The 25,950-nt window shown below is 42.1% G+C and overlaps 1 protein-coding gene and 1 pseudogene across 2 annotated transcripts in view; both read left to right on the forward strand.

The window, feature by feature from the left end:
- Positions 1 to 25,365, forward strand: part of Phc3 (polyhomeotic homolog 3) — a 65,139-nt gene extending 39,774 nt beyond the window's left edge. For both annotated transcript variants that reach the window (XM_051157008.1, XM_051157007.1), the window contains 6 exons: positions 4,832 to 5,082; positions 12,427 to 12,586; positions 15,910 to 16,024; positions 18,324 to 18,456; positions 18,548 to 18,779; positions 25,128 to 25,365. In XM_051157008.1, coding sequence (XP_051012965.1) covers positions 4,832 to 5,082; positions 12,427 to 12,586; positions 15,910 to 16,024; positions 18,324 to 18,456; positions 18,548 to 18,779; positions 25,128 to 25,282 — 1,046 coding nt within the window. In that variant the 3' untranslated portion in view covers positions 25,283 to 25,365. The remainder of the gene's footprint in view (positions 1 to 4,831; positions 5,083 to 12,426; positions 12,587 to 15,909; positions 16,025 to 18,323; positions 18,457 to 18,547; positions 18,780 to 25,127) is intronic.
- Positions 6,141 to 6,517, forward strand: LOC127199135 (60S ribosomal protein L31-like; annotated as a pseudogene).
- Positions 25,366 to 25,950: the final 585 nt, after the last annotated feature.

Raw genomic sequence — 25,950 nt, forward strand, 5'->3', positions numbered from 1 at the left:
AAAGGGAAATCCAGGAAACAGCTAAGAGGGAAACCAGCTTTCTTCTCTTTTCTCTCTTGAAAATAGAACATGTTCTGGGCATGGGGGTGCACACCTCTAATACCATCAGTCAGGAGACAGGACAGGCCTCTCTGAGTTCCAGGCCAGCCCGTCTTACACAGAGAACGCCAGATCATTAGGCCACCTAGTAATACATTTTCCAAAGTCCTGACAGCCGTGCCAGGGAGGCTGTGCACACGTGTAGTCTCAGTACTTAGGAGGCTGAGGTAGGAGGTTCAGGAGCCCGAGGCTAACCAGCGTAGTTTGAAGCCAGCTTGGGCTACACATGAGACCACCAACAGTCTCAAAATATTTGTTTTTTTTGTTGTATTTGTTTTAAAATCTTTCTGTTGTTTCCTTTCTTCTCTTGTTCTTTTTTCTTTTAAAACAGAGATTCTTTATGTAGTGTTGGCTGGCCTGAGACTTGCTATGGACGTAAGGCTGGCCTTGAATTCACAGAAATCCACTTACCTCTTGCCTTCAGAGTGCTGGGTTTAAGGTGTATGCCACCATGCCTGGGCATTTTTGCATTTTTGCATTTTTGCATTTTTGCATTTTTGCATTTTTGCATTTATTTATTTATTTATTTATTTATTTATTTATTTATTTATGCATGCTAAAGATAACAGCCAGGGCATGCTTAGGCATGCTAGTATGCTCCACTGCTGACCTACATTTCCAGCCAGTGTGAGCAGTTCCTCTACTCTGAAAGTATTTGTGTTGCTGCATGTGTCCTAAAGTTTTGATTCAAAAGTAAAAATATCAGCTTGTTTGAATAATAAACTTGATTGTGATTCTGCTTTAATTACAAATCGGCTTTTACTGCTATCCCAAGTGTGAACGGCTCTGAAATGTTGGCATGCAGGTTTGCCTTTATGGCTCTCCCTCATGTGTTGTCTGTGACCCTGTCCAGCCTGTCTTTCTGGATGTTACCAGCTACAGTGTAGATACTTTACTTCATTCTTCTGTGGTATGTGGAAGTGGGAAGTAAAAAAGAGATATTTATAATAACTTGTCAAATGAGGAAGCTAACTAACTTGTAAAAGTAGACTTGATGGGGCTGGAGAGATGCTCCGTGGTTCAAAGCCCTTGCTGCTCTTGCAGAGGATCTGAGTTTGCTCCTCAGAGTTGACATAGTAGCTTGGAACTCCAGTTTCCAGGGTCTGATGCCCTCTTCTGGCCTCCACCGTCACTGGACACCCTCGGCATACACTCACATCCACGTAAAAAGAAATAAAAATAAATCCTAAGAAAATAGACTTGCTTCCATCCATGATTCAGCTTTTATAAATCTGTAAAAAAAAAAAATCTGTAAAAATCTTTAAAGGTTTCCATGTAAAAAAGGTAGGACAAATTCACAGCACAGTGTGAACCTGTAAACAATTCAGTAACATATTTCAAAGTCATAGAGCTGCCCAGAGGACAGTACAGTAGTTGTAAAATGCCAGTGTTGTTTATGCTTTTGTTTTTAATAGCTTTCTTTGGTTTTGTTTTTCTTTTCTTTCTCTCTCTCTCTTTTTTTTTTTTTTTTTTTTTTGGTTTTTCGAGACAGGGTTTCTCTGTGTAACCTTGGCTATCCTGGACTCATTTTGTAGACCAGGCTCGCCTTAAACTCACAGTGACCCGCCTGCCTGTGCCTCCCTGAGTGCTGAGATTAAAGTTGTATGCCACCATGCCTGGCTTTAATAGTTTTTTTTGTAAATTGCCAAATAATAGATATTAGGTTCTTAAAAAGTCAGTAACTTACAGATCTATTTTTAACACAACTCAAGGACTTTATTATGCACATGATGTATAGATTAATTCACATAAACACTGAGCAGTATTTTCTGGAAAAATATACTTTTTTATAAAATATTTATATTTATTTATTATGTATACAGCATTTTGACTGCATATGTGCTTGCAGGCCAGAAGAGGCTAGATCTCGTTATAGATGGTTGTGAGCTACCATGTGGTTGCTGGGAATCAAACTCAGGACCTTTGGAAGAACAGACAGTGCTCTTAACCTCTGAGCCATTTCTCCAGCCTGGAAAAAATATACTTAATTCAATGTCTTAAACCATTTTGTGGACTTGGGCTGGCTATGGTGGAATAGTCTGTAGCACCAGCGCTCAGGACACTGAGGAAGTTTATCTAGAACCTGACATCAGCCTAGGCTATGGAACAAGCACCATCTCAACGAAGAACAAGATCATAGACTTAGGAATTTATACTGAAGAGAGGCACATTTGGCTTGTGTTTCTAGAGTGTGAGAATTATAAGATGAAGGTGCTGCATCTGGCTACACCTTCCTGCTGAGCTATCACACAGCGGAGCATCACGCCAATGGGAGTGTGAGCATCCTCCATAGTTCCTGCACGATGGAAATGTGTCCATCAAGCTCTGCTTCTCACCACGTGCATTGAGCACTAAGTTTCCAGCACAGGAATTCTGGAATGTCCACTTAACCTATAGCATGCAGTTTTATATTTATTGAGCAAGAAAATGTCTTTAAATCTTTAAGGACTATTTAGAATTTTATTTTAGTTATTCGTAGATTTCTTTTTTTTCTATAGAAAAATGACTTTTAGGGCTGGTAAGTTGGCTCAGTGTTTAAGAGCACTGGCCTGAGTTCCAGAGGACCTGAGTTCAATTCCCAGCAACCACATGATGGCTCTTGACCATCTATAATATGATCTGCTGACATAAATAAATTTTAAAAAGACTTAGCCGTTCCTCATGGTTTTTGTTTTTGTCTTTTGTCTCATCATATGTGATGATTTGACATGGGTGTAGTGTTCCTGCTTGATAATACATGTGAACAGTTGTGCATATATTCACAGACATTAGCAAGTTACAGTTTTATGGGTGTATTTCTTTCCTTGCCCCTCCCTACAACCCCCGACTCCCCCATCTCTATTGTTTTTTCAAGACAGGGTCTCTCTGTAGCCTTGGCTGTCCTGGACTTACTTTGTAGAGCAGGCTGGCCTTGAACTCACAGCGCTCAGTCTGTCTTTGCCTCCCAGATGCTGGCATCACAGGTGTGTGCCACCGTGCCCAGCTCCCCTCTCTATGTATGCCCCCTCCTTTCTTAGTTTAATAACATTTATGTAGTTTTGGGTTTATTTGTGCATAGGGATTGGTTTGTTTTTGAGACACAGTCTCATTCTGTAACCTTCCCTGTCCTGGAACTCTCAGAGTTTTGCCCTCTGCTTCTTAGGTGCTAGGATTAAAGACGTGCACCACCAGGACTGGCCAATTATATGGCATTAAACACGTGTTTCAGTGTTTTGTCTTTGTAAAGATAGGCTACTTTATTATGGCTATAAGAGTGTTGGTGAAAGCTACAGGACATTAATTACCTTGGTCTTGCTAGGCGTGAGCTTTTTGTTTTCATTTCTTAATTTTGAATTTGAATATGTATTCTGTGGTGCAGCACCTTGTGCTTGCTACTCGTGCATTTTCCACTGACCTATAACCCAGTCCCTACTACACTGCTTTCTCAGCTGAGGTTTTTGTTCTTTAGGAAGTCTATTCTTATTTTCTACACAAGGACTATATTTTCAGCACCATTAACTGGTGGTATCAGTCTTTTTGTTAGTTTCTTTGCTTTCTTTTGTTTGAGATAGGGTTTCTCTGTGTGTCCCTGACTGTCTTGAAACTCGTTCTGTAGACGGACCAGGCTGGTCTCTGCTCTGACTGCTGGGATTAAAAGTGTGCACCACTACTGCCCAGCTGTGCCAGTCCTTTGTACACTGTTGGTAGAGAAGCGTTCAGGCGTGCTCTAGCATCACTGTCTGGGACAGTAGTGCCCCAGGTTCAGTGCCTACTTGTGGTGTGCCATTAAGACAAGGAAGTAGCCGGGCGTGGTGGCGCACGCCTTTAATCCCAGCACTCGGGAGGCAGAGGCAGGCGGATCGCTGTGAGTTTGAGGCCAGCCTGGTCTACAAAGTGAGTCCAGGATGGCCAAGGCTACACAGAGAAACCCTGTCTCAAAAAAACAAAAAAAAAGACAAGGAAGTTAGTCTACCTGTGTGTTGGTTTCCTAACCTGTGTGACAGAGGTGATAGCATTGACCTCCCATAGGCTGCTTGTAGATTAAAGGAGATACAACATGAAAGCATTGAACATGACACAGACACCCGAGTGCTCAGTGAATGTCCCTGCACACATGCCTTCTGTTGTCTGTAGAAATCTATTCTCGTTAATATGCCGAGATGTTGGCTGCTTCACTTCTCTCCTGTAGCACCAATAGTCAAGGGCTGGTGCTACTGGTGGGTGGGAACTTCCATCCATCAGACATCCTCAGTGCCAGGTGCTGCAGCATTTCCTGTCAGCACACAGCGACACAGAAGCTGAAAGAAAGCAAAAGAGTTGTGAGAGAGTCCAGAAGCTCTTCCTGCTTTGAAGTTACAGCTATGTATGTAACTATCCAAGCCATAGGAATCCTACTTATTCTGTTGGTTTCTGGGTCCTTTTGAATTTCTTAAGTCTATCTGTGTCATGAGGAATAGAAAGAGAGGAGTGTGAGATATTTATTATCTCTGTAGCTTAAAAGCAGGTAAAAACTCAGCTGACTATTTTTGTAATTACTCTTGAGATGATATTTAGGGCATTTTCATGTTTTGTGGGGACAATAAAAAAACTGTTTAGATGGTAATTTTGCACACGTCAATGAATGTCTGTGGAACGGGAATACTGACAGATTGGATGAGACAGAAAGCATGATGTGAAATTCTCCTATGTTCATCCGAGTGCCCTTCATTTCTGCAAAGGCAGATGGCTAAAGATGAAATCCCGTTTCTTGCAGAGCAAGTGGAGCTGCCTGCTGTGGCTTCAGTCAGTGCTTCAGTGATCAAGTCTCCTTCAGACCCCGCGCACGTGTCTGTGCCCCCGCCACCACTCCTAGTGCCTGCTGCCTCCACAAGGGGCAGTGCCACGTCTCTGGCCAGCAGCACCCCCAGCCTCGAGAACAAGCCGCCACAGGCTATTGTGAAACCACAGATCCTGACCCACGTTATAGAAGGTTTCGTGATTCAGGAGGGACTGGAGCCATTCCCTGTAAGTGGAAGGTCATTTGTATCTTTAGAATTATTTTTAGCTACATAACAGTCTTTTAAAAAATGTCAAAAAAAAAAAATGTCTATTGGTAGCTGGGCGTGGTGGTGCATGCCTGTAATCCCAGCACTCAGGAGGCAGAGGCAGAGGCAGGTGGATCGCTGTGAGTTTGAGGCCAGCCTGGTCTACAAATTGAGTCCAGGACAGCCAAGGCTACACAGAGAAACCCTGTCTTAAAAAAAAAAAAAAAAGGTCTATTCTCTACAAAAATACTTGTGATCTTACTTTTAAAGATTGATTTTTTTTTTTTATGTAGAGTTTTAACTGTCTAATCTTTTATGTATTTCCCTATATAAGTTCTGAAACTTTTTTGTTTGTTTTTCTTTGGTTTTTCAAGACAGGGTTTCTGTGTGGCCTTGGCTGTCCTGGAACTCACTTTATAGACCAGGCTGGCCTTGCATTTATAGAGATCCATCTGCCTCTGCCTCTCAAGTGCTGGGATTAAAGGCGTGCATCCCTCTGCCTGGCCTGAGACATTTTGTACTAGCCGTTTCTGATCTTGCTTTTGCTCATCTGCCTGATGGAGATGCTTTTTGGGTGTATGAGGATTAAACACTCTAGTATTATTTGTTTCTTGGCAGTGCCTGGCATTTACTAGCCATAACTATTACTGATTATCACCATTGTAGTGAGAATAACAACTTCACCTTTTCTTCTATTTATTTGTTTGTTTACTTTTCTCTTATATATTATTATGTCCTGATCATAGTTCTCTCCCCCCCAAACCTTTCCCCTAACCCCCCATCACCTCTCCCCCACTTCCCTTCAGAAAAGGGTAGGCATCCCAGGGATATCAACCAAACATGGCATACCAAGTTGCAATAAGACTAGACACCTCAGCTGGGCATGGTGGCGCACGCCTTTAATCCCAGCACTGGGGAGGCAGAGGCAGGCAGATCATTGTTAGGTCGAGGCCAGCCTGGTCTACAAAGTGAGTTCCGGGACAGCCAAGGCTACACACAGAAACACTGTCTTTAAAAAAATAAAGAGAGCCCGACAGAATGGCTCCCGCAGAAAAGGGTGACTAGAAGAAGAAGGGCCGTTCCGCCATCACCGAGGTGATGACCCGAGAGTACACCATCAGCATTCACAAGCGCAGCTGTGGAGTGGGCTTCAAGAAGCGTGCTCCTCGGGCACTCAGAGAAATTCGGAAATTTGCCATGAAGGAGACGGGGACTCCAGATGTGCACATAGACACCAGGCTCAACAAAGTTGTCTGTGCCAAAGGAATAAGGAACGTTCCATATCACATCCGAGTGCGCTTGTCCAGAAAGCGTAATGAAGATGAGGACTCGCCCAACAAGCTCTACACATTGCTAACCTACGTGCCTGTTACACATTCAAGAATCTACAGACGGTCACTGTGGACGAGGACTAACCTGCTGAGTGTCAAATAAAGTTAGAGAGCTGCCAAAAAAAAAAAAAAAAAGAAAGAAAGAAAAAGAAAGAAAGGCTAGGTACCTTGCCTTGTATTAAAGTTGGATTAGGCAAACTAGTGGGACGAAAAGGGTCCTAGAAACAGGCAAAAGAGTCAGAGACAGCCCCTGCTCCCACTGTTAGGAGTCCACAGGAAGACCAAGCTACACAACTACATATGTGGAGGACGTAGCCCCATGCATGCTCCCTGATTGCCAGTTCAGTCTCTGTGAGTCCTTATGGGCCCAGGTTGGTTGATTCTGTGGATTGTCTTGTGGTGTCCTTGTCCCCTCTGGCTCCTACAGTTCTTTCTCCCCCTCTTCCACAGGATTTCTGGAGCTCCCTCCTAAGGTTTGGCTGTGAGTCTCTGCATTTGTTTCCATCAGTTGTTGGATGAAGCATGCTAGACTCCTGTCTACAAATATAGCAAAATATCATTAGGAATCATTTTATTGCCTTTTTTTTTCTCAGTCATGTTTGGTTCTATCCGAGGTGCCTGGACTATCCAGCCTCTGGTTCCTGGCCCTCCAGGCAGTGTCAGGAGTGGGCTCCCTTTCATAGCATGAGTCTCAAGCTGGACTGGTCTGTGGTTGGCCACTCCCTCAATGTCTGTGCCACCTTTATTTACCCAGGCCCTTCACTGGAAGTCTTGCCTGGTTAAGGATATGCGAGATTTAGGCTCCATAGCTCCCATTGGTAGAAGTCGTAGCTAGGGTCACCCTGGTAGATTTCTGGGAGTTTCCATTGTACTGGGTTTCTGCCTCACCCCTGAAATGTCCCCCAATACCAATTGTCTCTCCCAGGACTCTCTCCCTCCATCTTATCCTTACCTGATTCCTCCTGTTCCCCTACTCAGTTCAGCTGCACTCCAGATGAGGACACCATCTCAGAGATGGTTGTGAGCCATCATGTCATTACTGGGAATTGAACTTTGGACCTTTGGAAGAGCAGCTGCTGCTCTTAACCTCTGAGCCATCTCTCCAGCCTTTTTTTTTTTTTAAACATTTTTGTTTGTTTGTTTTTGTTTTTCAAGACAGGGTTTCTCTGTGTAACAGCCTTGGCTGTCTGAGACTCACTTTGTAGACCAGGCTGGCCTCGAACTCACAGAGATCCATCTGCCTCTGCCTCCCTTAATGTTGGGATTAAAGGTGTGTGCCACCACGCCCAGCTTTGTACCCCATTTCTAAGTTGGATTATTTGTTTTGTTGATGTCTAGTTTCTTGAGTTCTTTCTATATTTTGGAAATCAGCCCTTTGTCAGATGTGAAGTTGCTGAAAATATTTTCCTGTTCTGTAGGCTGCCATTTTGTCCTTTTGGTGGTGGCCTTTGCCTTACAGAAGCTTTTCAATTTCATGAGGTCTCATTTATTAATTGTTGATTTTAGTGCCTGTGCTAATTGTGTTCTGCTCAGGAAGTTGTCTCCTGTGCCAATGTGTTCGAGAATATTCTCCACTTTCTCTTCTGTCAGGTTCAGTTTATCTGGCTTTATGTTGAGGTCTTTGATAGACCACTTGGACTTGAGTTTTGTGCAGGGTGATAAATATGGATCTGTTTGCATTATGTTACATGCCAACATCCAGCTAGACCAGCACCATTTGTTGGAGATGCTGTTTTTTTTTCCATTGTATAATTTTGCCTTCTTTATCAAAACCCAGATATCCGTGGGTGTGTGGATTTACATCTAGGTCTTCAGTTTGATTCCATTGATCAACTAGTCTGTTTCTATGGTAATACCATGCAGTTTTTATTACTATAGCTCTGTAGGAGAGCTTGAAATCAGGGGCGGTGACACTTCCGGATACACAAGTTGTCTTAGCTATCTTGTTTTTTTTTGTTTTTGTTTTTGTTTTTCTATATGAAGTTGGATACTTTTCTTTTACAGTCTGTAATGAAGTGTGTTGGAATTTTTATGAGAATTGCATTGAGTCTGTAGATTGCTTTTGATTAAATGGCCATTTTTATTATGTTAATCCTACTGATCCATGAGCATAGGAGATCTTTCCATCTTCTGATATCTTCCTCAATTTCTTTCTTCAAAAGCCTGAAGTTTTTGTGATACAGGTCTTTCACTTGCCTGGCTAGAGTCACACTGAGATACTTTATATTATTTGTGGCTATTGTGAAGGATGTTGTTTCCCTGATTTTTTTTTCTCAGCTCCTTTGTCATTTGTATGTAGGATGGCTACTGACTTTTTTTTTTTAATTTAATTTTGTATCCAGCTACATTGCTCTGGTGGAATTTTTAGGGTCACTTATGTATACTATTGTTTCCTCTACAAATGAAGACACTTTGATTTCTTCTTCTCCGGTTTACATCCCTTTGATAGCCTTCCGTTGTCTTATGGCCGCAGCAGACTGCAAGGCTTCAATTATATAGCGTAGTATTAAAAGAGGTTGTTCTACCTTGTCATTTTTTTTACTTCAGTAGAATTGTTTTTAGCTTCTCTTCATTTAAGTTGATGTTGACTGTGGGTCTGCTGTGTGTTGCTTTTATTATGTTTAGGTACAGAGAGATCCCCAATCCCTCCAAGACTTTTATCATGAAGGGGTGTCAGATTTTGTCAGGCCTTTTCTGCATCTAATGAGATGGTCATATGGCTTTTGTGTTTTTGTTTATATTGTGGATTACACTTACTGATTTCTGTATGTTGAATCATCCCTGCCACTCTGGGATGAAGCCTACTTGATCATGGTGGATGATCTTTTTGACATGTTCTTGGATTCTGTTTGCAATTACTTCATTGATAATCTTTGCATCTATGTTTATAAGAGAAATTGGTCTGTAGTTCTTTCTTTATTGGGCCTTTTTATATGATTTTGGTATTAGGGTGGATGTAATATCATAAAGTGAATTGGGCAGTATTCCCATTCTATGTGTAGAATGATTTGATGAGTATTGGCATTAACCCTTCTTTGAAAGTCTGGTAGAATTCTGTGCTGTAACCATCTTGCTCTGGGCTTGTATTGATTGGTGGAGTTTTAATTACTGCGCCTGTTTCACTGGAGGTTATAGGTCTTCCTAAATTGCTAATCTCACCCTGATTTAATTTTGATAAGTGGTATGTATTCAGAAAATTATCCATGAAGATTTTCCAATTCGGTTGAGTCCAGGTTTTTAAAGTATTCTGTATGGTTCTCTGGCTCTCTTGGTGTCTGTAATGTCCCCCTTTTCATCTCGAACATTGTTCAATTGGAACTTCTGCTTCTACGTTTTAGTTAATTTGGATAAGGGCTTATCAATCTTACTAATTTTCTCAAAGAATAACCTCTTTGTTTCATTCATTCTTCATATTTTTTGTTTGTTTATTTCTGTCTTACTGATTTCAGCCCTGAGTTTCATTATTTCTTGCTGTCTATTTCTTTTGGGTGTGACTCCCTTTTTTCTAGCGCTTTCAGATAATGCTCTTAAGTGGTAGCTATTATGGGAGTGCTCCATTTTTTTATGTAGACATTTTTTGTTATGAAATTTTCCTCTTAGAATCAGCTTCATTGTGTCCCATAATTTGAATATGTTGTGTATTCATTTTCATTCAATTCTAGAAAGTCTTTAATTTCTTAAATTCTGTCTTGGACCTTTCCATACAGTAGTGCATTGTGGCGTCTCCATGAGTTTTGAGCTTCCTGTTGATTCTGTTGTTGATGTCCGGCTCTCGTGTGTGGTGCTCAGGTAGGGTGCAGGCAGTTACTTCAGTTTTCTTATCTCTGTTGAGACTTGCTTTGTGTTTGAGTATGTGCCCAGTTTTGGGAGTGCTGAGAAGAATGTCTGGTCTTTGTGTTTGGATGGAATGTTCTATAAGTATCTGTTAGGTCTCTTAGGTATATGATGTCAGTCAGTTTGCTTACCTTGTGTTTGGATGAGCTGTCCATTGGTGAGGGTACTATGTGAAGTCTCCTTCTATCCATGTGTGATGGTCAGTATTTGGATTTATACTGTAGCAGGGGTTCTTTTATAAACTTAGTTGCCCTCATTTTTCATGCATAGATATTAAGAATTGCAATGTCTTCTTGATGGATTTTTCTTTTGAGTATGTAGTGTCTTTTCCTACTCTGATTAGTTTTGGTTTGAAGTTGATTTTGTCATATATTAAAATGCTTACATTTTAGGTCCATTTGTTTGGACTGTATTTTTCCATCCTTTTACCCTGAGGTGGTGCCTATTGTTGATGTTAAGGTATACTTCATGGATGCAGCAGAAGGATGGATACTATTTTCAAATCGATTTTGTTCATCTGTCTTTTTGTTGTGGGATTTGAGACCATTGATATCAATAAGCAGTGTTTGCTGATTGCTGTTATTTTGTGTGTGTGTGTGTGTGTGTGTGTGTGTGTGGAGTGTGTGTGTGTGTTTCTCTTTTGATTTGCTGGTTTTGAATAATTTATTCCTTGTGTTTTCTTGGTGATTTAACATCGTACGGTTGGAATTCCTTTTCTAGCACTTTCTGTAGAGCTGGGTTTGTAAAGAGATCGTGCTTAAATTTGGTTTTATCATGGAGTGTCTTATTTTTTCCATCTATTGTGATTTAAAGTTTTGCTTTCACAAAAAGTTGAGTCCAGGACAGCCAAGGCTACACAGAGAAAACCTGTCTCAAAAAACCGGGAAAAAAAAGTCTTGTAATCACAAGTATAAAGAAGGCTGGGCTGGCATCTGTGTTCTCTTTAGAGTCTAGAACATCTGTCCAGGCCCTTCTGGCTTTAGATTCTCCATAAGAGGTCAGGTGTGAGTCTAACAGGTCTGCCTTCGGATGTTACTTGGTCTTTGTCCCTTGCAGCTTTTAATATTGTTTCTTTACTCTGTATATTTAGCATTTTGATTATTATGTGCCAAAGGGAATTTATTTTCTTTCTTGTCCAGTCTATTTAGTGTTTCTGTATTTTTAAAAGCCACCAGCAAAATGGCACAGCAGGTAACTTGGCAACCTGAGTTTGGTCCCTGGAACCCATATAAAGATAGGAAGAGCATACTTAGGTCTACAGGGTTGTTCTCCACTGTCCATATGTGTGCCGTGGTACCTAATTTCTCCTTCACATAATCACACACACACACACACACACACACACACACACACACACACACACACACACATACTGCTGCTGCTGCTACTACTATCTGGTGGGCACAGGCTGTAACCTTAACTACTTAGGGTGTTAATGTTGGATTTCAAGTTTAAAGCCAGTCTGGGCAACTTAGCACTATTTTCTCTCAAAATAAAATACTGGAAAGAAATCTGGGGCCAATGTGACCTGGGGAGAAGGCTCAGCTGCTAGGTAAAGTATCCGTGTGCAAGCCTGAACACACCCTTGATTGCTCCCCATCCTCACCCCAAATCACAAAGTGCCTGTGGACACAGCCTTGAACTAGAGTGTTACTGAACTGAACAGTACTGGGCATAGGCTGAGGTGGCAACAACTGCCTAGTGAGGAGCTATCTTAAAACATTCTAAAGACACAGATGCAAGACTGCGGATCAGTTCTCAGAACTGCAAAGTAAATCAGTTCAAACAGCAACCACTTCCCCTCACTCCCAAGGACACTGAGAGTTAGGACGGTCGCTTTCCCCCGGTGCTGGGGAATCGGTCGCTGCTGCTTTAATATTACAAAAGTAAGGAAGCACTAGACATAAGACTTGTTTTTAAAAGCTACTTGCCTAAAGCAGCAGTGCACTCTCCCTGACAGACACTGCAGTGCGTATTTTGCTGCGGGCTAGCTTTAGTGTGTGTGTAGCCAACCTTTTACTTGAGGAGTAAACCCCTAATGATTGCATCTGATCACTGAGTAAGTATCACAGAAGCCAGAGGGGTCATTTTAAAATTGAACTCATTTGTTTCTGAGTTATTTAGAGATTATTTCTTTTTATTTTTTTTCCCATTTAAAGGTGAGTCGTTCATCTTTGCTGATAGAGCAACCTGTGAAAAAGAGGCCTCTCTTGGACAGTCAGGTGGTAAATTCCATGTGTGTGCAGCCAGAGCTGCAGAACAACACGAAGCACGCGGATAACTCGTCGGACACAGAGATGGAAGACATGATGGCCGAAGGTCTGTGGGCCGCATAGCCCTTTCCTTAGTTTAGGCTCGCACCGCTTGCGAGGGGGCGTGGCTTTTTGGTCTGCGTAGATTTTTCCCATGGAAAGCAATAAGTTCTGCTCACGTGCAGTGAGCATGTAAACTGCTGGCCTAGAATAATGGGCAAGCCAACCAGCCTCTTCACCAAACAAGTAAAGGGCAACAGCACTGGGGCTCATTTCTCCAGTGCTAGCTTGATTCCTAGGGGACAAGTTCTAGCATACAGAGAGAAAGTAATTTAAAATTTTTGAATCAAGACAACACTTCTTGCTTTTAAAAGGCAGACCTAAGTAACAAATGGTGATTTTACTGAATTTGCTTAAAAATATAGGCCATCCAGGACTCTGGTTTTAGAGTTGTCCTTCCTGTGGCGTCGGCATTGTGACCAACTGGGCGTCACAGTTACACTAACGATGATCTTGTCAGTCAATAGATGATAATATATGTTCTAAGAGAAAAATACTGTTATACTCCTTACTGTCAGAGAGCCCTTCTCAGCACACTGAACATCCCTCACAACTCAGCAATAAAATGGCTGACAGAAAGCAAACACAGGAAAGTCAGCATCCACACAAGGTCACCATGGTGGCTTTCACTGTTAGAATTTAATTTCATTTAATTCTCAAATACACATTTTTAGTTTTACCTGTGATTAAATGTGAGGACTTTTTTTCCCCCTTTGGTTTTTTGAGACAAGGTCTCTCTGTGTAGCCTTGACTGTCTTGGACTTGTTCTGTAGACCAGGCTGGCCTTGAACTCACAGAGATCCGCCTGCCTCTGCCTCCCAAGTGCTGGTATTAAAGGTGTGTGCCACCACACCTGGCCTGAAATTTCTTATTTGAGATGAAAAGTAGTAAAGATACTCAGGTATTCCTTTCTCTTGCTCTTATCTCTAAGAAGTGTGTGAATGAGGCTCTTTGCTAAAATGTGTTTATCACGTCATGGTGGTGAACACACAGCAGGGTGGGTGAGGAGGAGGCATGGGAAGGCAGGAGGAGGTAGGTCTCAGAGGACCCTGGATGAAGGCCTAGGACCTGAAGGTATTTTACCACAGTTTCTTGGCAATTGTCAGAAACTGAAAGGGGTCTGGCATCGTGCTGGCATCTCTCTGTCGGATGTGTTTAGAGGTTTGGTTATGATTGACACCTGCAGTCGTAGTGGGAAGAAGGAGGAAAGGCCTAAAGAGAGACAAAGCAGTGGACAGTTCAACAGGATAAGAGGCTACAGGAAGGACAGCAAGATCTGAAGACAGTTAATACATTTCATAGGAGAGAAATAACACATAAAATGCCAGCATTTTGAAGTACTTCATAGTTTTAACTTTCCAAGGCCATTTTATAATTTCAGTATTTTTATTATTGTGTACACCAGTGTCCATGCACTATAATAGAGAGTAACATGGTGAGGCCATTTACTTAGTGGTTTTGGTTTTTGTATATATAATTTCAGTATAAAAACACTCATTTCTAAGATGGGCAGGCTATTAAAATTCATGGTATGTATAAGTCTCTTTACAGGATTGTCCAAGTTTGCTTCTCTGTTACTGCGATGTGACACTGAGGAAAGCCAGCTTGGCAGGGAGCTTATCTGCCCTACAGGTTATCAGCCCGTCGCCAAGAGAGACTCCAACCAGGAAGTTTCAATCTTTAATTTAAAAGCTGCCCACAGGCCAATTGAGGCAGTTCCTCATTTGAGGTCCTTCTCCCCAAATGACACTGATTTCTGTCAAGTTGACAAAAACCAGTACAGCTGACCCCTTGATAACTTCACACAAACACTTATTAAACTGTAACCTTTTCTGTTTTGTTCATCTCCAAGGCCCCTTGTTAATATCACAATATAAAACATAGACTGGAGTTTTGTTTGTTTGTTTTGCTTTTTTTGTTTTTCGAGACAGGGTCTCTCTGTGTAGCCTTGGCTATCCTGGACTCACTTTGTAGACCAGGCTGGCCTTGAACTCACAGTGATCCCCTTGCCTCTGCCTCTGAGTGCTGGGATTACAAGTGTGCACCACTGTGCCTGGCTTAGTTTAACTTTCAAAGTCTTACAGTCTTTAGACTTTTCAACACTTTAAAAGTCCAAAGTCTCAACTATGGGCTGCAATAAAATTTAAAATGAGTTATGTTATTTCTTACTGTAAAAGAGAAAACCTAGGGCATAGTAACAGTCAGATCAAAGCAAACACAAACTCCCAACACTGTTAACAGCTCAGTGTCTGATGTCTGGGTTTTACTCATGATCTTCTAGGCTTCTAAGGGCTTGAGTAGCCTGACCCCTCAACTTTGTGTTATGCTGACAAGAACTAACCAGCACAAGGATCAACTCTTGTTTTACTTGGACTGGTTTTATAATCAGACTTTCCAAACAATGGCTTGTGATTTGTAAAAATTGCATATTATCTTCCTTGGTAAATCATTACATCGATCATGGTTTCCAAATAATTCCCCCTTTTACTGCTGATCCTCTGGTGATTTGAAGTCTGAAGGAAAATTAGAACGTCACTGAGCCCTGTCCAGCCCCAGGACTTTTAGTTCTTAGGAGGAAACTGTGAAATGGAACAGGTATCCACTAACCGTTCCTTCAGTACTTTGGGGAAAGGGCGTGCAGATTGAGCTGCTTGCTTCAGGTGCTGGGAAGGAGAGAGTTGGGGCTGCAATTATAGTCTTACTTAGTAGGGAGCACCCTAGAAATCACATCAGAAGTCGGACCTTATGAGACTGTTTGAGATTTAAAAGCAGAATTAATTTTATTTAATATTAAAAAGAACTGTTTTATAAATTGGTTATATATGTCTTTATGAAATTGGTCATACATTGCAAGTCTCTTAAATATTTTACATGTCCTACTAAAATCAAACATATGTAAGTTTCACCATTTTGAGCTATTCTCTTCATTAGGAATTTAAACGGCCCCCTGATGTAAGTCTTCAGAACTTAGTGTACCAAAGTCATAGCCCACGTTCTGCTTTTTGGCAATGTCCTTCTAGAGGGCAGTGGCATATGGCACTCACCTTCATTTCTCAGTGCTTACTAGCCATACATTGATGTTTGTACATTTAGACATGCTGGCTGGCCTCTTAGCCAAACTAACCTATACTTATTACATAGAAGTACTTATTGTATAGAAGGAAAAAACCCCACATAATTTTTATGTAGAAAGAAGGAATTAGGAGCCTAGTCAGAATAGTTCTGGATCCAAAAAAGGTGAAGAAATAATTGGTCTGACTAGAGTTAGAGGCGGAAAGAAATTTTGACACACTCACATTTTTGGCTGTTTCCTTTCTTTTCTTTTTTTAGAGACATTAGAAGAAATGGATAATGAGCTGCTCAAGTGTGAATTCTGTGGGAAAATGGGATATCCAAATGAATTTTTACGGTCAAAACGATTCTGTACTATGTCATGTGCCAAAAGGTATGTCGGTGTTTTGGGATTTACTTAGAAAGAACCGGTAACTAATACAAAAAGTCAAAACAAGGTTACAGTTGAGCATAGGTAGAGTTAGGTCTGATACCACAGGGCAGTCAGTGCCACCCACAGCAGCTCACCCTGGTCCTAATAATGCAGGTTCATAGTATGTACACTCCAGGGAAGGAGCAGTCCCCTGGTGCAAGGACATGCTTGGGAGAATCTCCCCTGTAGCATGACTGATACGTGACAAAATATTAGTCTTGTGGTTTAAATAAATAGTTACTAAATAACTTTAAAATTAATTTATTTTTTATGTAAGGTCTTACTTTATAGCCCTGGCTAGCCTGGAATTACCATGTGGACCAAGCTGGTCTCCAACATTCTGTGATCCACCTGTCTCTGCCTCTCAAGTGCTGAGATCAAAGCCATGTTCCACCACACCCAGTAGAATACTAGTCCATAAAGCCAGAGACTGCAACAGTGGTGTTGCAATTCAGATACTTGATGTGGACTGGTTAAGAACATCGGCTGCCGCTCTTCCAGAGGTCCTGAGTTCAGTTCTCGGAAACCACACGGTGGCTCATGACCTGATCTGATGCCCTCTTCTAGCATACATGAAGAGAGAGCAATCGTGCATTATATATATTAAAAATAAAAAGAATACTTGATGTCCATTCAGAAGACCTGGGTATGTTTAGTTTGATGATTTTGAAATTTATATTGTCATAAGAAGCCAGCGAACTTCTTGCTTGAACATCATGTTGTCTAGTTGGTGCAAAGCCACAGTTAGTTGAACTTTCTACCTTTAATGAGTACAACAGAAGTAACCTTCTCTCAGAAGTGGGTTTGCTGTTTCTGTCCATTGCTCAAATGTTTATTCATGATTAGTGGCGGATCTGTAATAAGATTATGCTGGATTTGTGTTTTAACTTGAATTTCAGTGTGCGTAAAGCACATGAAACACCAGTAGCTTTCTAATGCTGCTTAAAAATGCTGGGAAATTTGGAGAATGGTTTGTCTTTCAGGACATTCTAACCTTCTTGTCTGCTCGGAAGTATATTATGACACTTAACACTACCTGCCTTTACCCTGCTCCCAGCGGTGACGACTGGCTAGGCGTATAGTATGCTCTAGACAAAGCTCTTTAGATGTCAGGGGCTCTGACATGGTGACGCATGGCACAGAGGACAAGGAGGAGAGGCTGTGTCAGGGCAGGGAGGCACTGCTGCTGTGCAGGGCTGCTTAGCTGACAATTTTGGAGGGCTAACTCTGTAAGGACTGACTGCCAGGCACAAAACTAGCTCTCTCCTTTCCTCAGTGGTAAATTTTGTTACCTGATATATTAATTAGAAGTCAAAGCATTGCTGAGCACAGAATGACCACAGTAGGACCTTCAGTTGTTTTTGTGGCTCTCGGGGCACACCTGCATTTCTCACAGTGGGACCTTCAGTTGTTTTTGTGGCTCTCGGGGCACACCTGCATTTCTCACAGTAGGACCTTCAGTTGTTTTTCTGGCTCTCGGGGCACACCTGCATTTCTAGAGGACAGCGGTCTGCTAATCCTCATGGTGTTCCTTATTTCCATCTCTGAAACTCCCATAAAACAGAGGTAAACAAAATTACATGTATTGTTCTAGAATAGTCATCAATAACAAAATTGGTGTGTTTTGCCTCCAAGAATATATGTGCACTGTGTATGTGCCTGATGTAGAAGCCAGAGGAGAGGGTATTGGATCCCCTAGAACTGGAGGGTCAGGCAGCTGTGAGTCTCCCCTGTGTGCTGAGAAACAAACCTGGGTCTCCACACATGCACCTGCATCTGCACACACATGTGCTATTGTACCTGCAATATACATCTGCACACTCCTTTCCACATACTCTAAAAACAATAAGAAAAAACAAAACCCTAAATATATTACTTCAAAATTCATTTAATTAAGGATTGGAAATATTTATGACAAAGTATCTCTTCTGGAACCATGAATTTTTTTGCTGCATTGCAAATTATCTTACAGATTTTGCACGTTTCTCATTATTCCTCTAAAATCTGGAGAAAATATTATTACCTTGTTATGGGTATCTAGTATTATGTTGAGGGATATTTTATGATACACACCGAGGCCATATTTGACCTGTAGCATAAATAGAACTATTCAGTAAGCTGGATGTACTTTGTGAAGTCTTATAATGCTTAATAATTATCTAGTACTTACTGTGCCACAGTGGTGTTTTAAAGTTACAGTTAAATACTAAATGAACCCATTTATATATATTGCTTACTTTTTCTTTCTTGAATTCCTTAGGTACAATGTTAGCTGTTCTAAAAAATTTGCACTTAGTCGTTGGAATCGTAAGCCTGATAATCCAAGTCTTGGGCACCGGGGCCGTCGTCCAAGTGGCCCTGAAGGGGCAGCAAGGGATCATGTCCTTAGGCAGGTCTGTAGAAAGCTTGCTTCAATCTACAATGTCCTTTTCAGAGATGCAAGGAAAGTGCAATGCTGTATTTTACTTGTACTGCATTTTCCAGCTTCCAATTACTTATCCATCTGCAGAAGAAGACGTGGCCTCCCATGAAGACTCTGTGCCCTCTGCTATGACAACGCGTCTGCGCAGGCAGAGTGAGCGGGAAAGAGAACGCGAGCTTCGAGATGTGAGAATCAGGAAAATGCCTGAGAACAGTGACTTGCTCCCGGTTGCACAGAGTGAGCCCTCTATATGGACAGTGGACGATGTCTGGGCCTTCATCCATTCTTTGCCTGGTATGTAGCACACACAACTGGCCTGGCTGTTTTTCTTGTGCCTTCACAAGAAAATGGTGTTAGGTCTATCCACACTTTGGCATTAAAGGCTAGGGAAACTGTGTGCGTGTTAATTAAGCGGGGTTTGTTTTTGAATGTGATCTGCTCCCTCTTTCTTACTCCCTCAGCATGACTGTGTGTTCTTTCACACTTGTACATTAGTAAAGACTGACAAGCCCTGCTTCTCCTGTGGCACCCCAGCTGGTGGACGTTGAGGTGCTGTCTTCCTCGGTCTAATTCTCTCAGGAGGTCAGGAGTGGAAGTGACACTTCTCTGCTTCTGCTTTTCAATTTTTCTGTTCTATTTCCTCAGCTAACTAGCCATTTTGAAGCTGAAACAAGAAAGACCATATATTCTTTTTTCTGTGTGTATTTTTGAAAGCTAGCCAATTCTAAGGCAAATTTTTGCTTTCTTTGTAAAAGGCTACATTTATTCTAATACTGAGAGTAACCTCATCAGCTTCAGTTTCCTTTTTTCTTTAAGTGGCATTCTTAGTATCTATGTTGCAAGGGGATTGGCAGCCAAAGACTGTGAGGCCTTTGCCTGTAATGCGAGCCACACTAAATGTTTGTTAGGACAGTGTATTTCTTTAAGTTTGTAAAGCACTGGTATTACTAGCCTAGAAAATGAGATTTTTAAAAACACATTCCCTGCTGGTCTCATTGTGAGTTGTATCATTCCCATCTTTAAGTGTTTAGAAGAGCACATCTCACGTGGGTTATCCATCAGGCACTTGTAAATCGAGCTAAGAAGTATTGAGGTGTTGCTGTCTTCCTATGGAGGTAACAAAAGTTTCAGAAGCAAATTTAGAGTTGAAGGAAATAGAAATAATAATTTAGAAACTAAATTTTACCTCACTTGCAGAACTCTGAAATTTTATTATTGTATCATGGCTTTTCTAAATGCTGAATTTTTAACAAAACAAGGTATGGTCCTGCTTATAGGAAGAAGGAGTTGCTTAAAGGAAGTATATTTCATGTAAATTTGTAAGCACCTGCATAAGAAAAGGTGTGTGTTAGTAGCAGACCAGCAGACTCTGCTTTAAGTTTGGTCTCTTAGTGGGTTGGGGGTAGTGAACCTGCAGTGATGATTGTTTTATATTTATGGAAACAAGACAAAATTTTAGTTTCAGACCAGTATAGCTGCCTTAACCCTGCCATAACACTGGAGCCCAAACTGATTACCTGGGCTGGGTGCTTTCTCTCTTTCTACATGTAGAAACAGAGTACAGAGGGGCAGAGCCTGGGTTCTGACGGGGGCAGAGGTGTCTTTTTCTTTGGGTATGGGAGTTGTTTTCTAGCTAAGAAAATTAGTTGTCCCAAATAACTAACACATTGTCCTTACTGTTGAGACTCTGGTCACTTCAAGTGTTGTTCTTTATGGCAGTTTTCCTAGCATCCAGGTGCTCGTGCCTGCTCTGGACTGCTTGAGCAGATCAAAGCACTCTGATCAGGACTGTTTCACTCTTCTCTCATTTGAGTTCCACAGCGACACCAGACACTGCACATTCTTGGCCTACTGAGTTCACCTGCGTTTATGAACACTCCACATCATTAAAAAGAGACAGAGCTGATGGGTTGTACTTGTTGCTGAAGACATAGGAGGATTGCTGAATTGCTTTGGCAGACAAAACAATCTATTTGTGCTATCAGTTATTGCTTTCTGAAAGTTTCCCTCAGAGTAGTGCTCTGCTGCTTAGGATAAGTCTTAAACCAGAAACATGTATTTCTCTTTCTTTCTCCCTCTCTGGCATTTGTAAATAACTTTCTGAACTCTCAGGCTGTTTCTGTTTCCCGTGTAGTCTCTTTGCAAGCTCATCCCTTGTGTGATCTCTCTTTTTTTTTTTTTTAAATTTCTTTATTTATTGTATATGAGTACTTTATCTGCAGAAGAGGGCATCAGATCATATTACAGATGGTTGTGAGCCACCATGTGGTTGCTGGAAATTGAACTCAGGACCTTTGGGAGAGCAGGCAGCGCTCTCAACCACTGAGCCATCTCTCCAGCCCCTTGTGTGATCTCTTACATGCTCTTTGACACAGGATGTGCTTCCTTGTAATCCAGGCAGCCGTGTGCACTCTGGCCTCTGCTCTCTGTCGTGTTGCTAAACATCCCCTAGGGCTGTGTAAAGCTTCCCGGTAGCGAGCTCCTGTGTGAGAGCTGCCAGTTGCCTCAGTGAGCACTGCCAGCTTGGCAGTCCCCGGAAGGGCTCCTCCAGAGCACTCTGCTTCCCTTTAGTGAGCAGCCCTTTAGAGCGCACATTCATGTGGACGTTTGCATCTCTGTAGGAATGCAGGTAGGAGTTATTTCTTTAAAGTACAACTGTTTGCTGTCTTTTGGAGACATGTTTATTCTGCACTAGCGAGTGGCTCTTGGTGTTTTTTCTGTAGCTTTAGTGAGGTCAGTTTGTACACAGAATGTTTTGTTTTGTATTTCAAAGTGGGAGAAGTGATTGTGGACACTGGGACGTTCAGGTGGGCTGTGGCAGAGGCCAGCGCCTCACTGAGACCTGTGCACTCGGTCAGGGTGACTGGAGCCAGCCCGGCTGCCTGGCTGCCTCACGTGTGTGCTGTGTACTCGGTGCTTGGCTTCCTTCAGTCCAAGTGGATGCTGCTGTCAGTCAGGAAGTCAGAAACTCAGAACCTTTGCTCAGAGTATCTTGAATACTTAAAATTTTAAAATCTTGATTTTTTTTTTCAGTAAGTTTCTAGATGTATACTTGCTTGGCCCTTCCTTTTCTATAAGTCACTTTATTTTCTCACGTCTGTCCTAATGTAATGGTACTTTTTGTGTTTGGCTTGAGAAAGTTGGGAATCTAAAAATATGACAATAATGTATATTATTTAATCATGCTGTTTCCCAAGATACTTTAGAAATATTTTGCCAGTGCTTTTGTTATCTACCTCTGGAAAGGAGTCTCAGTCAGGAGGAATGAGAGCATACTGGGTATTTCCTCAAGGGGCGCAGCTCCTTCCTTCATCCCCAAATAAAGCTCTGTGGTCCTCCTCGTCACTCCTCTTGATTTCTGAATCTAAGTAAGTCCTATCGTTTCTCTCTCTCTCTTCTTTCCTTTCCTGGGCTCTTATAAATAAGACTGGAGAGAAGAGCGTTAGTTCTTCCAAAAAAGAAGGATGAAGTTACAACTAGATGCAAGATTAGTCAGTTTTGTTCAGAGCTACCTCTGGGAAAAGAAAAGGGGCTTTTCTATGGTGAGTAATCCTGCTTCATCTATATGGTTTCTTATGTGTGGTACACGGGCAAAGCCATATACATTTTATACAGGATTTTGAAAATCTGAGAAATTACCAAGATAGAGAAAGTGAAAAGCTGGCTGCCATATAAGAAGCAGTAAAGAGAAAATAACAGAGTCATTGAGGGACACTGAGAAAAATGTTGGCAACACAAATAAAACCTGTTCCTGTCACAGATAGCTCTCCATAGTGAGCTATATTTTTTTCAGTTTTATCATTTCTTCACTTATCCATGTGTGCTGCACTGTAGTGCGTTGGGGTGCTCCTGGGGCTATAGGGGCTCGTTACCTTAATACAAGCTAGAGGGTGAGTTTATAACGGGAAGAATCATCCTAGCAAAACTGCTGTATTCCAAGGTGCAAGCTAACCATTCCCATCTCTCATCTGTTTCCTGTCACTCCCCTGGGAATATTGATCTGAATATAAAAAAGGCTGTGGAGGATGTGGGGAGAGAGGAACACTCCTTCATTGCTGGTGGGAATGCAAACTAGTACAGCCACTTTGGAAATCTATCTGGTGCTATCTCAGAAAACTGGGAATAGGGCTTCCTCAAGACCCAGCTATTCCACTCCTTGGAATACACCCAGAAGATGCTCCAGCACACAACAAGAAAATTTGTTCAACCATGTTCATAGCAGCCTTATTCATAATAGCCAGAACATGGAAACAGCCTAAGTGTCCCTCAGTAGAAGAATGGAATACTACTCAGCTATTAAAAACAAGGAATTCCCAAAATTTGTGGACAAATGGATTGAACTAGAAATGATCATAATGAGTGAACTAACCCAGGAGCAGAGAGACTCAAATGGTATATACTCACTTATAACTGGACACTAACCCAAGGGGCAGGTCCCATGAAAGTCTTCACCTACCAGCAAAGTGGGATAGAGGTGAGGACATCCTATTGAGACTCTAGGTGAGAAAAATATAGGGGATAGGGAAGTAGGTGGATCCAGAGGGTCCTAGAAACCTACAAGAGGAACATTATGATGGGTGGATCTGAGCCCAGGGGTTCTGCTTGATCTAAGGCACCAACCAAGGACAAAACGTGCAGTCATCATCAAACCCTTACCCAGATCTAGCCAAGGGACAGAACATTCTCCACAGTTAAGTGGAGACTGGGGATTGACTTTCACATGATCTCTGATGCCCCATATTTGGCCATGTTCCTTTGTTGGGGAGGCCTAATGGCACTCGGAGGAAGGATAGCAGACTACCAAGAAGAGACTTGATACCCTAGCACCATATTCAGGGGAAGGAGGTCCCCCTCGGTCACAGTCATAGGGAAGAGAGATTGGGGTGAAAGTGGGAGGGAGGGAGGAATGGGAGGATGCATGGGATGGGATAGAAAATGAGATGTAATATGAATTATTTTATTTTTCAATAAAAATGTGTTAAAAAAAATAAAAAAGACTGTGAAGCTGTTAGGTCTTGTTCCTAAGCTAACTTTCATAATTTTACTACTTGGAAGGGAACTTTCGTGTTCTGGCATTCTCCCTTCTTTGGGCTTCGCAGTTCATTACCTAGCCTAGATGTTTCTTAATTTTGTTTTTGTTATTGGAGACAGAGTTTCTCTGTGTAGCTCTGGCCATCCTGGAACTCACTCTGTAGACCAGGCTGGCCTTGGAACTCACAGAGATCCTCCTGCCTCTGCCTCCCAAGTGCTGGGATTAAAGGTGTGTGTCACTGCAGTCTGGCTACCTAGATGTTTCTTTACCATGATAGGGAAGTGATTGACCAAAGTGGTTGTTCAAGTATTCTGGTAGATATTAGAGACAGTCAAGGTTCAGGTAGCAAGAGCCTGCTGTAGGCTGAGAGCCAGTGCACTGTTTACTTGGTAGCAGATGACCCTGGAGCTTCATAATTCCAATGACAACTTGTTTTCTTACCAAAAGTAAAGATGAGTGCTGGGAGTGTGTAATGTGTTCAGCAGTAAAGCGTTTGCCTGCCATCCCTAGGGCTCTGGGTACTTTCCTGTAATCCCAGCATGCATTGAGAAAACAGAATAGATAATAAGGTTGAGACCAGCCTGGGCTACATAGACTTTAGGAAAACAGAAACGAGCAGGGCGTGGTGGCGCACGCCTTTAATCCCAGCACTCAGGAGGCAGAGGCAGGTGGATCACTGTGGGTTCGAGGCTAGCCTAGTCTACAAAGCGAGTCTAGGACAGCCAATGCTACACACAGAAACCCTGTCTCAAAAAAACTAAAGAAGAAGAAATGAAAGGTAGAAATTACTGTAGTGATGTTAAGCTTTGAAGTTGATATTACGAGGTGAGCAGTGTGGTGTGTCAGCAGCACTGTAACATGTCAGCATACCAGTCCTGGGGGGACAAGAAAAACATTGCAGGCATGCAGACATTCACTCACTGAATATGTGAATTCACAGGTTTGGGTGACAATGAAAGTTCAATCTGACACTTGAGAAGATATTTCCAGATTCTTTTTTTTTTTTTTTTTTTTTTTTGATTCTTTTTTTTTTATTAATTTATTCTTGTTACATCTCAATGTTTATCCCATCCCTTGTATCCTCCCATTCCTCCCTCCCCCCCCCCCCATTTTCCCATTATTCCCCTCCCCTATGACTGTTCCTGAGGGGGATCACCTCCCCCTATATATTCTCATAGGGTATCAAGTCTCTTCTTGGTAACCTGCTGTCCTTCCTCTGAGTGCCACCAGGTCTCCCCCTCCAGGGGACATGGTCAAATGTGAGGCACCAGAGTACGTGAGAAAGTCATATCACACTCTCCACTCAACTGTGGAGAATATTCTGACCATTGGCTAGATCTTATTTATAGCAGAACATTTCATTCCGCTCTGCCTGTTACACAGAGATGAGGCCGTGTGGTGACACATGACGATGCAGCCCTTTCTGCACGGGACTGCGGTGGCATGTTGGGGTTGATCCTCTTACCTCGGCTATTTGTGTAATGTTTTTAAAGCAAGACTCCCAAGTAAGCTCTTCCTTGGGTTTTGACTCAAACCCAGGGACAGCAGAACACCGTGAGGAGCTCTGTCTAATTGTGTGTAACTCTAACCTTCCTCTCATGGACTTCCAGGCTGCCAGGATGTGGCAGATGAGTTCAGGGCACAGGAGATCGACGGGCAGGCCCTGCTCTTGCTGAAGGAAGACCATCTCATGAGTGCGATGAACATCAAGCTGGGCCCGGCCTTGAAGATCTGCGCGCGCATCAACTCTCTGAAGGACTTGTAACAGGAACCGAGGCTTTGATGTGGCGTCAGTTTCCTTCCTCCTAGTAGGTGAAGGTAAAGCCTCCTCCTGCTGAGAACACTAGGGGACCGCCACATCTAGTGCCGGCATTTCCCTTCAGATACCCTAGCTCATCACACGGCTTCATAATTAGCCAGCATTGGTGGAGTTAATTTTACCAGCTACATACCACACTGAAAGACTTGTTACAGAGGCCCATATTTTTCAAAGAAACATGTTATACTAGATAATTTTTTAAAGGTAATGTTTATCATTAATATAAAAGAATACTTTTAAAAATAATTATTGATTTATACTCTCCCTCCTTTAATTCTGTTTTCTTATGTTTTTCTGCCCTGTTAGCTTTCTAAAGGTTGTCATAGAGAAGTGGAATAATTTAGGAGCCATTGACAGAATTGAATGCAATGAAACACCAGTATGTTTTTAAAAATATGTATTCCAGACAGGCTGTGAGAAAGGGTTGTGTTCTAGCACGGGCAGTGTTTATGGAGGCCACAGAGTCTCTGTTCTAGCCTTCACTACCCATCTTGGCATGACAGGCAGTTTCCCTCCGGGTTTTGGGTATCAAGAGCAATAGTTCTCAGTGGAGGTCCCTTTTTGTCCTCCAGGGGACACTTGCCAATTATCTACACACACCGTAGCTGCCAGAG

Source organism: Acomys russatus, chromosome 15, assembly GCF_903995435.1.
Source record: "Acomys russatus chromosome 15, mAcoRus1.1, whole genome shotgun sequence".
In the NCBI taxonomy this organism is placed as follows: Eukaryota; Metazoa; Chordata; class Mammalia; order Rodentia; family Muridae; genus Acomys; species Acomys russatus.